Source organism: Furipterus horrens, unplaced genomic scaffold (genome assembly GCF_987537825.1).
Source record: "Furipterus horrens unplaced genomic scaffold, mFurHor1.1.pri manual_scaffold_4, whole genome shotgun sequence".
Taxonomy (NCBI): domain Eukaryota; kingdom Metazoa; phylum Chordata; class Mammalia; order Chiroptera; family Furipteridae; genus Furipterus; species Furipterus horrens.
In genome coordinates this window covers 32522396-32539250 of record NW_028327174.1, presented here as the reverse complement: position 1 = coordinate 32539250, position 16855 = coordinate 32522396, and the positions used below count along the sequence as shown (strand labels likewise).

General features: G+C 35.2%; 1 protein-coding gene across 1 annotated transcript in view; it reads left to right on the top strand.

Moving 5' to 3' along the window:
* Positions 1–15914, top strand: part of ABCC9 (ATP binding cassette subfamily C member 9) — a 114657-nt gene extending 98743 nt beyond the window's left edge. The window contains exons 32-40 of the mRNA XM_090272907.1: positions 845–946; positions 1677–1797; positions 3079–3209; positions 3950–4028; positions 5689–5797; positions 7239–7342; positions 8780–8913; positions 10534–10596; positions 14837–15914. Coding sequence (XP_090129033.1) covers positions 845–946; positions 1677–1797; positions 3079–3209; positions 3950–4028; positions 5689–5797; positions 7239–7342; positions 8780–8913; positions 10534–10596; positions 14837–14974 — 981 coding nt within the window. The 3' untranslated portion in view covers positions 14975–15914. The remainder of the gene's footprint in view (positions 1–844; positions 947–1676; positions 1798–3078; positions 3210–3949; positions 4029–5688; positions 5798–7238; positions 7343–8779; positions 8914–10533; positions 10597–14836) is intronic.
* Positions 15915–16855: the final 941 nt, after the last annotated feature.

Below are 16855 nucleotides of genomic sequence, written 5' to 3'. Positions count from 1 at the left end.
AAACTGGCATACAGTTTTAAAAGGATATATGAATGAATGAATAATGAATGTTGAACCCTCTTCTGGGATGTGTGACACATCAGCATGATAAGTTTTAAGATTTTTTTTTTTTGGAATGATAACAATACTAAGAATGCCGAGAAATGGGAAAGGAAGTAGGTGTTAGCAAATGGACACATGTGGCCTGTCTCTCATTTGAATTTAAAGCAGGCCTTAATGAATTTTTAAACTCTCACAAAAGGGTTTATCATTGAGTCATAGACAATTCAGATACGACATATCCACCACTTCTAATTTATGAGCACATATAATCCTTATTTTTATTTATATATAATCTGGAGATTTAATGTCCCAGACTCTGAGTCCAGAGAGTTGACCAAAAAATTCAGATATGAATTCCAACAAGTTAACCAGAGGCAAATTTCTGTGGAGAACTTTGCACACAAGGGAGCTAATTGCAATCTGACATAAACACACATGAAATTTAAGGTAGAAGATCAAGTTAAAAAATAGTTGCTTGTCCAGAAATACAAAGAAGTAGAAAGGGGGAAAAAAAGGAAATTCTCTATCTGAACCTGGTTGTACCACAAATTACAGCTCAATTTCTGGCAAGCTATTTAATTTCTCTGAACCCATATCTGCATGGATACAATAAAAACACTGTATCGTTCCCATTTCAGCCCAAATATTGTAGTTGCAATTTTTTATAACTTAGGTAGCCTTCCTCTTACCAGGACACATAGGAGTGATGTGTATTCTCTTGGTGACCACCTAAGTTGATTGGGATCTTTGGTTTAAGAACTTGAGCAAAATACTTTTAACATTTTTTCTTGCTCCTTTTTAGGATTATCTTGGAGCTTGCATTGTCCTCACTGCATCTATTGCATGCATTAGTGGGTCTTCCAATTCTGGATTGGTGGGCTTAGGTCTTCTATATGCACTTACGGTAAGTACGGATGAAAATCTTTCTGTGCAGTGTTGGAGGTACTTTCATAGTTATTATCAACTCTTATTCATGGATGTTAGAGGATAACTTTGAAATTTCTAACAAGATGATATCTCACAACTATTAGCAGATTTGGGCCCAAACCAGTTTTTTTAAGACAACATGGCTTTATTTCTGATATTGTGAACCAATTTTTTTAAATTTATTTATGTATTTGTTTGTTTATTTATTGTATTGGTGTAATGTTGCTTAATAAAATTATATAGGTTTCAGGTATACAATTCTACAATACATCATCTGTATATTGTGTGTTTACTGCCCCAAGTCTGTGAGCCAATTTTTAGAACCACCTCAAACCCTATGATCAAGAGCACCCCCCAAGGCTTCTCAGGATCCAAGTCCTGAGTTACTCACAACCCATTTAGGGACACTAAAATAGATGTGAACATAAATTAGATAAGTGCAAACAGAGGCACATGCCATTATCCATTGTGCAGGGAAATCAGGACTTCACAAAACAGTGACATCTGAGGACCCTTGAAGGGGAACAGACACCTTCTTTGACAACTTGCCCGTGACATCCTCTCTGGATAGCCTGCAGCACTAATGAATTGTACCACATAATGTATACTTACTATCCAAGTCATTCTATCTCCAAACATGCAATGGTTGCAAAGATTGATACTTTATTTGAAATGTGTTCATTTTTGTTGTTGCTGTTGTCTAACAGATAACCAATTATTTGAACTGGGTTGTGAGGAACTTGGCTGACCTGGAGGTCCAGATGGGAGCAGTGAAGAAAGTGAACAGCTTCTTAACTATGGAGTCTGAGAACTACGAAGGCACCATGGGTATTGCTCAGAATATTATTTTGTTTCAATTAAATATGTATATTATTCAAACATTGTGTGTCAAACACATCATCACTTTTGCTTTTGTTTTCCACTTCCATATCCAGAGAATCACCTCTCTTCTAGATTTTGCTTGATTAGGTGCACAGCAGATGATAAGACTTTCTAGGCCTGAAAAGTCTTGGATACAGTCAGAGTCCAAAGAGATATTATTTAGTAATATTTAAAGAGAATCATACAAATATTTGGACATTATTACATTAATTACCAACCTAAACCATACACTATCGTATTTTCTTTCTTAAAGACCTTATTAACTTAGATGTCAGAAAACTTGGATTTTATACTGACTGAGATTCTCAACTTTGCTGGAATTAAATTGGCAGGAAATTCAATACTGAGGACAGAAAAATCTTTCTTAAATGTTAACCTCAGGCTTAAAATCCATTCCTCTGCCTAAATCCTCCAATAGCTCTCCAGGACTTCAAGGACAAAATCCAGACCACTAGACCCTGCGTTAGTCAACAGTTACCCACCTACCTAGTCTCATCTCTCATCATCCATCCACGTACCTTTTACTCTGGGCATGCAAACAGGCTATTCTTTCTTTTAATTTTTGTTCTATTCCCTCTCTGTATATATACAAAGTACATTTGAAACAAATTTCCCCATCACATATCCTCTATGATTCATGTCAGACCCCACCTCCTCTTGAAGCCCTCCTGGATGGGATGCCACTTTCTGTGCTCCCAGAACACCTTGGATTGGCCTCCCTCTTGTGTCTCTCCATGCAGTACTGTAGATGCTGACTTATATGTATGCTTCCCCCAGGACACAGTGAGCACCTTGAGGCATGTCTTTCATCATCTCCATACTCCTAATACCTTGCACAGCACCCCTCACATTTTAAGCACTCAAATGTTTGATGACCAACAGACTGAACAAATGAATCAATTCACAGATGAACTATCTTGAATAGAATTAAGTGGTGAAATGCTGAAGAGCCATGATGGTGTTGAATGCTCCAAAAACAAACAAACAAGAAAAATACTGCTTTAAAAGTTCTTAATCCAGAAGCCTTTCTCTAATGTAATTTTAATTTAAAAACCACAGAATTTAGTTCAGTATTACTTTAAAATTAGGAAAAAAATTTATGGTCATATGTATAAATGTATATAAAGCTCTCTCTCTCTCTCTCTCTCTCTCTCTCTCTCTTTCTTTCTTCCTTTGCCCTCACTCTCTCCCTCACCCTCTCCCTGACTCCCCCAATCCACCCCCCAGATCCTTCTCAAGTTCCAGAACATTGGCCACAGGAAGGGGAGATCAAGATTCATGATCTGTGTGTCAGATATGAAAATAATCTGAAACCTGTTCTTAAACATGTCAAGGCTTACATCAAACCTGGGCAAAAGGTATGGAATCCACTGACATTTGATTTATTTCATACAAACTCTTGATGGATTTTCTGTTACCTCCTGAGGTCTTCAGACATTCCAGCCAAGTGTATTCTCACTTGGCTTACATAATATTCTCTGTACTTTATAGGTCAAATTATCTTCGTAAAACAAAATAGGAGAGATAAGATCAGAATAAAATATATGTTTTCTATTATATTGCCATTCATTAGTCACCCATGAGATTAGAAAAGTCAACAATAGGTGTGTTTCTCAAAATTTCTGTCAATGTCTGTAGCCATAACAGAGATCCTCCTGAGAATTTTTGCATTTGTACTAGCTCTAGACCCAAATGGTTTGTTTTAGTTATTTTAAAAAGAGCAAGCATGCAGGGAATAAACGACTTGTTCTACTTTTTTAAAAAAAATAAGATCATCACTTCTAAGAAAAAATGAATATTCATTAAACCAACATCTAACTAATGCAAAAATTAAGCCACAAAGAAAAACAACACAATCACATAAAAATAAAAAGAGGTGAAATGGAATTATTGAAGATTTGGTGAAGACTCCATGTTTTCATCTTAATAATTATCATTCATAATGGAGATCTAAAAAGAGAATGGTGATATTAATATAAGTATTTAAATAGAACTGTGGTTTCACTGTGGTATCTTGTCCAAGTTAAAAATACCTTTTTCCATTTTTTATTATTTGTCTGAGTCTGTCATTCTCTCTGAGTGACAGTTGCTTTTTCAGGTGGGCATATGTGGTCGCACTGGCAGCGGGAAGTCATCATTATCTCTGGCTTTCTTCAGAATGGTTGATATATTTGATGGTGAGTTACTAACCACATTTTTTCATTAGCCACGTGGTCCTTTCCCTTAGAAAATGCAATATCAACTTACTTAATCCTATAGAAACTAAAAACTAATATTTATAAGGACTTTGTATCCCAGGAAAACAGTCCAGAAGTAAAGAAAAAAATATATAGAATTGGGGAAATAAAACTATAAGCCCAAAACTTAGTTGTAGACATAGTTGGTAAAGAATTCTAATAAACTGATAAAATGAAAACAAGGCCACCCATTTTGAATAACAGAGATGGAGGTAGCATTTCAAGAAGAAGGAATTGAGGGAAAGACTGTCTTGTTTTCTGAAGACTAAAAATATATCTCTTTTCATCAAAAAAAAAAAGTACAAGGAGATAAGTAATCTGCATTTTAAATTTTGGTGCATGACTCATATTATCTTATTCTTGTTAACATTGTTTAATGATGTTGAACATTTTGTGAGGAAGCAAACTTTACTATCAAAGTTCCAAGCGCATGTTGACAGTATAAAAAATATTTATTCATCTGCAAAATTATTTATGATACATGGAAATAATTTAATCTTTACTTCAGAAAAAAATATGTCACATATTTAGTCTATCAAGTGGCCTATAAATAGACCAGCACATAAGCCATCTTGAATAAAAGAGGATCCAGCAACATGTTTGACCATCAGCTCAAGGGAGCGCTTACTATTATCATTAATGATTATGATGATGATGATAGTAGTTCATGTTTTTATTGTACTTGACAGTTTATATTATTTAATTTAATCTACACAATAGTTCAATGAGATAAAGAGATCAGTTTATGAACACAAAGTTGAACTGTGGTAATTGCTGTCTCTTCACGGTTTAGATTCAGGAACAGGTTAGGTTTCTGCCACTGGACTATCAGTTTGCTCTTTCCATGGCTAGTAATAATACACAGATACATCACAGATTTCCCATAGGGATTTGCAGTATAAGTCAATTACATGATCCAAAGACAATTGATAGACACTATTCATTAAAGAACTATGGTTATGACTGAAACATAGTCACAACCATACAGACTCTCAATGACTTGTTCTCTTTTTAATATCATTAGACTATTAGCATTTTAATAGACAATACATTATTTCTGAAAGAAAGTTTAATTAAGCACCTTTACTATTCCTGAATCTAAAGTCAGCTGGAAAGGGGACTTCAATTGTCATGTTTCACCTGGTACAGCAATATCATGGGGCCATATTTGTTTTTGCACAAAGTGATATGATAAAATAAATCTGTCAGGTTTGAGGAAAAGACATGACAATTGCACAAGGCTCTGTAAGTCTGTGTACACTATGGAGAAATTCATTAAGATTTGATAACTATGTCATAGAATTTACTTTTTTATTTGTAATACACTACATTGTTCCATATAGGAGTGAAAAAAAAAAAAAAACCATGCAAAAATCCCTTTCTTCAAAGAGCTTTTATACTTCAGTTGGGGGAGAAACACAATAAAAAAGACCAGTATAAAGAATGTTCTATGAAGGAAAATAAAGCAGGGAACTGAGATAAAGGAATTTTAGGAATTTCAACCCTGAACTAGAAAAGTACTTTCAATTTGGAAAGCAAATAAATATTATTTTGCTTATGATTTTACTACATGCGTGCCATTTTTGTTCTACTTTAACAGGAAAGATTGTCATTGATGGGATAGACATTTCAAAACTACCACTGCATACACTACGTTCAAGACTTTCAATCATTCTGCAAGATCCAATACTATTTAGCGGTTCTATTAGGTAGGTGACATGTTCTACAGAAAACTGTGTACCTTGGGATTTACCATTTGGCTTATAGGACAGTTTTGCTTAGAATTCTGTTTCAAGTAGGTGTGAAATGACATTATCAAGAGGCTAAGATCAAATATCTGTCCAACAATTTGGTTTGGGGAACCCTAGAGTTGCTAAATTAGCCTGTGGAAGCCAGTCTTTTATGTCTCCAGTTCTTTTTTGTTTGATTTTACAAAAGTCACTTTTTTCTCTGGACTTGGGGGCTGTGATTCTTGGCAGATGTTTGTTAGGTGTTATACCCTACAAATATCCTGCCTCTCTCTGTGTATTTGGCCTGACCTTAGCAGATCAAGGTACTAACCAAGCTTGATCTGCTTCCTCCCATCCCTCACTATTTTTCTTTTAGCCAAAATTGCTTTTAAGAAGCTGCTGCAGTCTTCTTTGTTCCTGCCTTTTGGTTTCCCAGGGGGAAAAAGGATGGACATTTTTACTATCTGTTAGGCACTTTAAATACATTATCTCATTAAATCCTCATAATATTGTTCTAGTATATACAGGATTGGGCAAAAGTAGGTTTACAGTTGTGAGTGCATGAAACTTAGAGTTTATTCTAATATTATTATTTTTATTGTATTATTTTTCATATGAACAACTGTAAAATTGTTTTTGCCCCTTCCTGTGTATTGTCTCCATTTTAAAGATGAGTATTTTGAATCTCAGAGAAGTTGTAACTTGCCCAAGTTCATTTTTTAGCAAGTGTAGAACTGATAATAAAGTTTGACTCCAAACTCCACCATGGCATCTTCCACAAGATTATGTCTCTCATTTCATCTCCCCTTTGTCCTCACTTGCTCCCCTTCTCCATTTATTTAATTACAAAGAAATAATTTGCCACTTCTTTTTACTAGTGCTCCTTGTCTTGAAGAGAAAATATATGTGAGATTGCTCGATATTCAGGTGTAACATTATTTTATTTATAAGTTCCAAATGTATCAATTTATTTAACAATACCATAATAAATTTATATCTCTAAATATATTTGTACAACACAATGAGCTGGTAAAGATAATATATCATTTTTTTCCCAGAGAGATTTATGTATTTGTACCCATTATTTCTGTAGGAATATTTGCTAAACACTATTCAAGTTACAAATAAAGCAATATAAAAGTAGAAGAATCCAAATAATAAATTTTATTATATATTTTCATGCATATAAATTTATTATATTACCAAAAATCTTTTCTTTGTAATATTAAAGTCATTCACTCATTCGTCAAACATAAGTTGAATGCCTACTCTGTCCTAAGACTGTTGTATATACTGGGGAAACAGCAGCAACCAAAACAAATAGAACTTATATTTTAAGGAAAGAACAGCAATACATAAACATACAAAATGTTATTTATTTTTACTTATTGACTATTTAACTGATTTTTTCCCCCTACAGATTTAATTTAGATCCAGAATGCAAATGCACAGATGACAGACTCTGGGAAGCTCTAGAAATTGCTCAGTTGAAGAATATGGTCAAATCCCTACCCGGAGGCCTAGGTAAATTTCTAAATTATACATTTATTTTTTTAAATATGCAATTAATACTATATATATATATGTGTGTGTGTGTGTGTGTGTATCTATAATTTATGCTAGTATCACACAATTCTAATGTTAAATCTCTTTAAGTTTAAAATAATCTTTTAAAGGTCATTAGGATACTTCAAAATCTAATGATTTTCTATGAAGTAGAAGTGGATGAATCTTATAACATTCTGTTCCATGTGAGCACTCCAAAATATTCCAGTAAATACATTTATTGCCTTTTCACCAATGGTGGGCACAGGTCACGTCAATCAGAATATTTCCTTGTGTTGATTCTGTTCACATGATCTACCTATTCACTTACCCTCAGCAAATGGGTAAGAGGACAAAAGAAGACTGTTAGTTTCAAAGAGTACTTGGTGCCCTTTAGGAGCAGGTACTTTATCCACATTGGTTGCCATTTTCTTTGCTGCCAAGAGGTCATATTCATTTTATTTTGAGGTCTGTCCAGAAAAAGTCCAGCCACTTAATGTAACAAGAATGGTTTGTGCAACATCGATTAACCTGGCAGCCAAGAAGAATGGACTGGAATGAGCATGCATGAATAATGATGACTTCACTATACTAGTCAGTGGGGGCTATAGATGCCCTTGAGTGAGCATGTGTATTGTGTGGCCATCGCATTCAATATGACTGAGCCAGTAGAGCAATGAGTCTGCATCAGATTTTGTGTTAAGCCTGAAAATTCATCTGCAGAAATTATTCAGATGATTCAGAAGGCCACAACTGGTGGACTGGCTATGACCACTGACCACCAACCTCCACCCTCCATGGAGGATCAGTTGTGCAGGGGCAGGGTGGTGGTGCTCCAATGTGGTCTGTAGCTGTCCACTGGGTGCACAGGCTCTGTGGTTTCCTGAGTGATGCAGGACAAAGTCAGCCCCCAACTCAAGAGGGCCAATATTTGCATCATAGGAGTGCCGGAAGAAGAGAAAGAGCAAGAATTTGGAAATCTCTTTGGAAAAATAATGAAAGGGTATAGAGTTGAGAATATTCTTGTCAAGGTCTACTACAATTAAGCTATGTAACCTCGGACAAGCCATTTCATCTCTCTAGGCCTAAAACAATTATATTAAATAATCTCCTTAGATAATTACATTACATAATTAAATAATCTCCAAGGTCTTCTACTCTTCAAAATGTTTAACAGTGTTTTACATCATACTATATGGATGTAACTTACCATCCATTGTCAAAAATAGGGTGGCCCAATAGTATATTAATTTTCCAATATAAAACTCCTCTATACTTTTCATATATGAAATCCTTGTACCAGTACAAAGTAATATCCAGCTTGCTTTAATAGGACATAACCTGTTTCACTACCTTACCCAAAGAGTATGATAGTAACATTTCTTCAGTGAAATCCTTCTTCTTCCTCTGATATAGATGCAGTTGTCACTGAAGGCGGGGAGAATTTTAGTGTTGGGCAAAGGCAGCTGTTTTGCCTTGCCAGGGCCTTTGTCCGCAAGAGCAGCATTCTCATCATGGATGAAGCAACAGCTTCCATCGACATGGCCACGGTGAGTGCACCATCTAAGCTTTTTAAATTGATGACTTGGAGAAATGTGCATGAGAACTACAGTTCTTTTCTCTTGAATCCTCAGTCTTATTATTTTGAGGGTCATTTCATTCATCTGCTTAATCAACTGATACTAGCACATGGGAAATTACAATAAAGGAGACGGACATTAGTTTTAAAGGTGTTCCTATTGCCAATAAACACAAAATTAATTTCCCATTACTTTTTGTTAAATTCTCAAAAGAGTAAAACTCCAGGGCTCAATACATAAGAGTACTATACTGTATTCAAGAATTCAGGTATTATAATGGAAGGTCTAAAATGAAGTATGTAAATCTCTGTTTAATAAACTCTATTGATGACCAAAGTCAATCATTAATTTCTAGAGTAATTTGCAGAAGAATCACTAGAACTGATAATGGCTACAATTAATAATGGTCATCTCAATGTGTTTAACAAACCAGAAACTTTGACTTTAAAAATAAATTATTTTAAAATGTCAATTATGTATAAGAAAGATCTACCTCAAAGGCTGTGATTAACTAAAGTCACATTAAACCACAAACTGAATGATCTAGCAATCAACATTTGTATAAAAGCTACCTTATTAAAAGTTTGGCATCAGAAAGGATAAAAATAAAAACATCCACAACCTCATGGTATTTTCTTGCTGTATACATTAGATTGGGTAAAACTACCCCAAATAGTGAAACAGTTTTAGGATTAAGAGCCACTTATATATGAAGATGCTAATTTGACAGCATTTCTCTCTGCTAACTAAGATTAATCAATTAAAGTAACTATACAAAGTTATAGTATATCTTCTCAAAGTTAACATAATTTAAAGATATAAAATAGTGTTTAATCAAGCCATTTCACTAAATAAGCATAACTATATCAAAATTAGTGTTAATTACTAAGGTTTTACAACATTGGGGGTTATTTTAAGGATAATACTGCCTCAATAGAGTTAAGAGAGATAGAGAGAGGAAGGAGAGAGAGAGAGAGAGGAAGTGGGGGGAGAGAGAGAATGTGAATGAGAATGAATTAACTGACAATAAATCACCTGATTGGAAGAAAGAACACCTTCACATTAAGACTTAAATAATCAAGCTTGCCTCTAGTAGACTGGTTGAATCTTTTAAAATATAATGATAACAATGGTTTGTGGTTGGAATAAAAATGTTTCCTGCCTGAAATGTTCTTTTATAGGTCAAATTTCAAATTTGGGGCATGCGTTTTATTTTTCCTTTTTATGACCCAAAGAATAATCTTTTAAAGATTTTATTAGTTTTGAACACATGCTATTTGTAGTGTAGCTCAGAGGAGCATTTCCATGCCCATTTCCTTTCATTTTCCTCTTTCATTCCCCTGGCAATACACCTGTCAGTCATTCTCATTGATCAGATGAGTTTTACTTGCATTTTGAAGACACCCACAGAGCCCAACAAAGCCTTGCTGCTGAGGACTGCTCCCCATTACATCTCCTGCCACAGACTTAGGAGTGGGAGTCCTCAGAAGAGTTTGGGCATGTGGAAGCATTGTTCTTGGGGACCATATATCATAGGGAGAGGGAGTAGTCCAGAGAAAATTCAGACTTAATTTGTTTATTTTTTGGCAGGAAAACATTTTGCAGAAAGTGGTAATGACAGCTTTTGCAGACCGCACCGTTGTTACAATAGCTGTAAGTATGGGAGATGGAGTTGACATATTCCTCTTTGGTTTTCATTCCAGATACAATCATCTTTGTTTTTGAGCAATTAAAATATACAAATATTGATTTATGTATTTCTTTGCTAATGTTTCTGTATCTGTGAAAGAAAGAAAAAAAAATACCTGCTATGTCCTGAAAGCCTTTATATTGTTCTCTCTGGACTATCTGCTCTACTCAACTCCCCTAAGTTACAGTGTAGGACACCCTAAATCTAAGGTTCCAGCAGGCCATGGCCTGCACTTTTTCCCAGATACAGGTGGTAGTTCATATAGGACAAGTGTCTTTTCAATGATCTAATAATCTAATGAGCAGTTTGAGAAGCAAAATTCTTCAATTTGACTTCCAATTCTGCTACTAATTACACTGAATTTCTGTGTCTCTATTCATTTACCTATTTTCTTAAAAAAAGGGGGGGGGCAATGAAATACCTCTCAACTGAGCAATACTTTCTCTGAGCACCAAATTAAAGAACTGCTTAAATCTTTGTCATCCACGTGCTAACTGCCTTTCAATAGGCCATGGTTTTCTCTCCCCCTCTTTGCAGATGAGTGGATTTTTGCTCATATTTAACAAAAACTATTTTGTAAATGCATCACCTGGACATTTTCTCTTCTGCTGATTCTCTTTCTTCTTTCCACTTTTCTTTTCTCCCCAGCATCGTGTTTCTTCTATTTTGGATGCGGGCCTTGTTCTAGTCTTTTCTGAGGGTATTTTAGTGGAGTGTGGTACGCCTCCAAACTTGCTCGCCCACAAGAATGGTCTCTTTTCCACTTTGGTGATGACCAACAAGTAGACCGTCATGAGCTACTGCCAAGTATCCTGTTCTCTGGTAGCTATCTTAGCAGCGTCCCCTCAGTAAGGCAAGGCTAAGGCAGCCGTTCCAAGGGGAGGGATTGGCAAGGGAACTAACTACTCACCAACCAGGTGCTTCAGTTATGTTCAGTTCGAATGAGGCACATGTATGTGTACTAAAATGTAAACATGTAAGAGAGAGTGTTTACGAAAACCCAAAACCAGACTGACCTCTGTCCTGTTTCTTGGGGATGTTCTGTAAGTGTCATGAAGAACATGATGCATGTCCTGCACTTGCCCTGAAGAATGCATTAATTTAAATAATTACTTCAGTTGAGCAGTTGAGTTAAGTAGCTACGTATGGAGTGCTTGCTTAGGCTGCCATTTCTGTGAATGACGCATGGGAGAAAATGCACGCCTTGAAGCTTGGCTTTTTCAAGGTGGCAGCAAATGACTCCCCTGTCAGAGTCTACCTTCTGTAAACTATGCCTAAGTAAAGACAAACCCACATCCTATAGCTTTCCCAGTGAACTCGGTAGTTCCTTCTGCCCTGGAGGAGTCGTCACCTGGTTAATTTATTCACACTAAAGAATGAACAGTTTAATGAGTAAGAGAATTGGCTAACTTGAAAAATGGTTCCATAATATTTTCAACAAACTATTTTTACCAGAGAGATAGGGAGAAAGAACTTCCTGTTCCTTCTAAATAGGCAGGTAGGTAAAGGAGGGAAAACAGACCCTAACCCTACTCAAAAGACTTGTTTTCTCTGTTCTGCATGAAGCATGATCTTGTTGGATGGTCCCTCTTAGTCTACACCAAGAAGATTACTTGTGTATCATATGTATTTTTCACCAAAAGAATTATGTCCTTTACCTCATTTGTGTTCTGCTACATTCACCAAACACTTTTTTTATGTGCTTATGTAGCTTTCACCTGTTTTATATTTCAAGATCACTAGTGTGGAGGTGGCTACCAGGATACCTAGAGCTCTCCCCACTGGACACACAGAAAGCTGTGGGGAAGAACAAATTGCTGTGGGGCCAACTCCTCCTAAAAGATCATAGGAAACAGAGCACCAGCTTGTGGGGGACCCCTTATAGAATGACCCTCAACTCTATTAGAAGTAACTATTTTTCCTTCCCTGTTAAAAATTGTTCTGTTAATTTTGTTACTTACCAATGAAAATTATGGAATAGGTTAAGATAATTTTCTCTGGCTTCTAAAAAGAAGCCCTTGTGCACCAAAATAGTACATGGCATTATTTATAAAAGTGACTTGTTCTTCACTGTTAATTAGATTAATTTCTGAGGAGCATTTTGAAAATTTCATCAATGCTATTGCAGTTGACACCACACTTTGTCAAGCAAAAAATAATTTGGATTAATGGAATAAAACCAGCTATATTTATTTCCACTGGCCAAGTTTTTCAATGTTTAATATTTTAAATAAACATTATTTTAAAATATCAAGGCAATGTTTATAATATTCTATTTGTGGGTTTAGAAGCCAAATTCTTTTCTTAACATCTGTGATATGGTTATTAAAGAACTAATTTATTTTGGAGGGAAAATGCACAGCCTATATTAAATAGTACATTCCATTTAAGTGTATATTTTTTTAATGTGTGGGTATGCAAATGGCTCTGGTACTTTCACAAACACAAATAAACATTATCTTCCAACTAGTGATATTCCTTAAATACATATCATTAGCTACCAATATTCAGTGAATGATAGGTTTGTCTATGGATGTTGAAAATAGTGATGCGTGTTCTAAGCTGTCTTTATCACATTCCATATAAGTGTTTCTTTGCTCCTCTAGTCGTGAGTCCCAGCTATGACTGCTTGCTTTTCTGAGAGCAGGAACAGTGAGACTACCCCATCTAGGTGGCCCAGGGCAGAAGACGGGCCTTTGCCCCTGGAGACGGCTTTAACGTCTAGCACTCCTATCAGCATGCTGTTTCTACCCACATGGTCCAGGTGCAATATGATAGTGCCTAGCCACACAGGGTTAGGAAGCACTTGAAATATGTGTAGTCCAAATTGAGAAGTATTGTAAGTGTGGAATATTCACTAGATTTGAAAGAGCACTAACAGAAGAATGTAAAAGACCTCATTAATAATTTTTGTATTGGTTGCATGTTGAAATAACATTTTTAATATGTTGGGTTAAAATATATTATTGAAGTGGATTTTACCTATTTAATTGGCTTTTAAAATGTAGCTCTTAAGAAATTTATAATTACATGTATCTCACATTTGTAGCCCACATTATATTGCTATTATACAACAATTAGCAAGCATAGTGAAAAGGCCTACTGCACAAATTTTCCCTTTACACATCCTAAAAATAAAAAATAACAGGAGCTGACACTTATTATTTGCTATGTGTCAGACAATGTGCTGCTGAATTTTTTTTACATGGACTGTCTCATTTGATCCTCAGCACCATCATCCGAGGAAGGTGCTACTATTACCGTCATTTTACAGATGGGAAACTTGAGGCATACAAAAATCCAGTTTGTTGCTCAAGATTGCAACTAACAGGTGGTGAAACCAAAATATAAGCCTACTGTAGTTTCAGAGCCTGCGCTCAGAACCACAATGCTAACAATGCCAGGTGAACAATCCTCTAAATTACCAGATGCCCCACATGGAACAGTTCGGTGGCAGGTTGGAAATATCTCACACTCTAAAATTAAGCCTGGCGTCGGCGCTGGTTCTGCTGCTAACTCTCTATGTGATCTCCTGATTTTGCTTTATCTCTATAAACTCTAAGAGTCTCCCCATAAAATGAAGAGGGATAACAACTACAGATGAGGAATGTTCTGATGATTAACAAATATATGTGTGGAGCACTTAATGTGTACTATATGCTCAATAAGTGGTCACTTTTATTATTATTAATTACTAACACCAAAGCTTCTCTCCAAGGCTGTCATGTAGAAAGAGAGAACAAGTGTGTGGCAGTGATCTCTAACTATTAAGAGACGCATGTCTGAAATCCTGAATAATCCATTTTAATACTGCGTGCCAAAATGGACATCCCCATATTGTCTTCCTAGAATTGACCACCTTCCAGGGTTTTTCAAATTGTGTGTTTGCCCACAGAATTAGTTGACTCCACACAAGAGATAATTTTGGTCCAGACGAAGCTATAACCCAACTGGTTCACGATGACTCTTTTTATTTAATTATTTGACAAATCATTTATTAGCCTAATTACACTTCCATGAAAATGATGGAAGTACTATATTAGCAACAATCAATTTAATCCAGCCTTTACAGGATGGCCATACTGACTAGTATTTTAAAAATTCACCCCAAGGTAAATAAATAATTGGTGAAATATGCATATTCATTGCTTTGACTTGTGCCCTAAAATTTGTAACAAATACATGTATTCTTTTCACTCACAGCATCGGGTTCACACTATTCTGACGGCAGACCTAGTTATTGTGATGAAGCGAGGAAATATTTTAGAATACGACACTCCAGAAAGCCTCTTGGCCCAGGAAGATGGAGTATTTGCTTCTTTTGTTCGTGCAGACATGTGAAGGGATGTCTTTAAATGATACACATATTAAAAATAACATAGTCATAACCCACTCAATGGATCATCAGCTTGACCTTTGCAAACTGCTATCTTAAACTTTGACACATTTTTATAAAGCTTACTTGCTATGTTGTAGAACTTTGCAATTAGTAACAATGTCAGTTTACCAATGAATATTGTATTTCCTATGTCAACTTTTCTTTCTAGTTTGTGTTTTGTTTTCCAAGACATTACTGGCTAATATATTCATTACTGATGTTTTTATAAAGATTAAACCATTTTACCTTTAAGGTTGTATTAAAACTTGTAAGCTTCTTTAAATCATCTTTTCTCATGATTTTAGGTCTGATAAATATATCTCAGGCATAGAAATTAAAATGAGTATTCAGTTTTATTTTACTCTTTTTGTATGAATATATTTTCATTTTTGTTGATGTCTCTAGATGTTACTGGAAGAGAATAAAAGGACAAGTTTTCTAATCAGTTAGAAAATGAAACCTTCAAATTTATTATCTGCTGTGTGAGAATATTTTCTGTATTCATTAATATTAGTAATACAATTATTCCTTTAGCAGTCTCTTTTATTTTTTTCATCTAAATTGTTTCCTGTTATCAAAAACTTATCATATTTATAATAGCTCTATAAAGCCAAAGTCTTAACTAGGAAGATCATGAAAAGAATTTGAATATTTGAAAAGTTATATTCAAAATTCTGTTTTTCTCTGTCTAGTAAGGACAGAGTTATTAAGATATCAGGTATAATGCACCTTTTCTAGACTGAAGATCAGGGTAATTAGGTCCAATCCTTCATTCAGTGGCATGCCAGCTAAAGCCTTGTATGGTTTAATTCACAATTAGATGTTGTTTGATCCTGAGTCCTTAAATTTTCACATATTCAAGATTCAGGAGTAGAGGCCTTTCTTGCACAGCAGATTATATATATATATGAATGTAAAGTAGTCCCTCTCTATATCGCGGTTCACTTTTCACAGCTTCACTGTATTGCGGGATTTTAAAAAATATGATATTTAATTATTGCAGATTTTTCACTATATCATGGGATTTTTTTGGTACTGTATACATATGTTGTTAAAGTTACGTAGGTTTAAGAGTGTAGAATATGTTTAAGAACATAAGTAATGTTTATAAAAGTGTGGAAAAGGTTAATAAGGGAGTGGGAAAGGTTAATAAGGGACTGGGAATGGTTTAGAAGTGTGTGGGAAGGGTTTACAAAGCCTTAAAATATATATAAATACTAAAATAAATGTAAGGTTTCTACTTTGCGGACTTTCACCTATTATGGGGGTTGTCTAGAACGTAATGCCCATGATAAATGAGGGAATACTGTATTTTGTTTAGACAGTTATGCCCAATTGTGTCACACACAATCCTGATCTAGTTTAACATGCATGTGAAAAGTGATGGCATATTCGTGTTATGTTTCCTTAAATGTAAATTAATACATTCAAAAATACTAAGAGTTACCTTCACTGTCACGCTAGCACCCAAAGCTTTCTACTGCAGTTTTGTGCCCACCTAGTATGTCACTGATCTTCATATGAGCATCTGCATGCACTGCAAAATATTGAAGAATTATGATCAATTGGAAAAGAGAATTTATGCTCCCATCCTTTAGTTCTTGTGTTCAGTTTATTGTACTATGCATTCACTTTTGAAAAATCTGTAATACTTGTCTATCCAGAATATCTGATTGGGCATTCACCTGAATATAGAGGCCTGATATTTACCCGCAATAAGTTTCACAAGGATGGACAAAAGTGTTCTATGTTATTTAGCTTAAAGCATCACCATTTATTGATATATACAAAACACCATTTGGAGAAAAATCCTCTTATTCTTTTCAGAAAGGTGAACAGAAAAG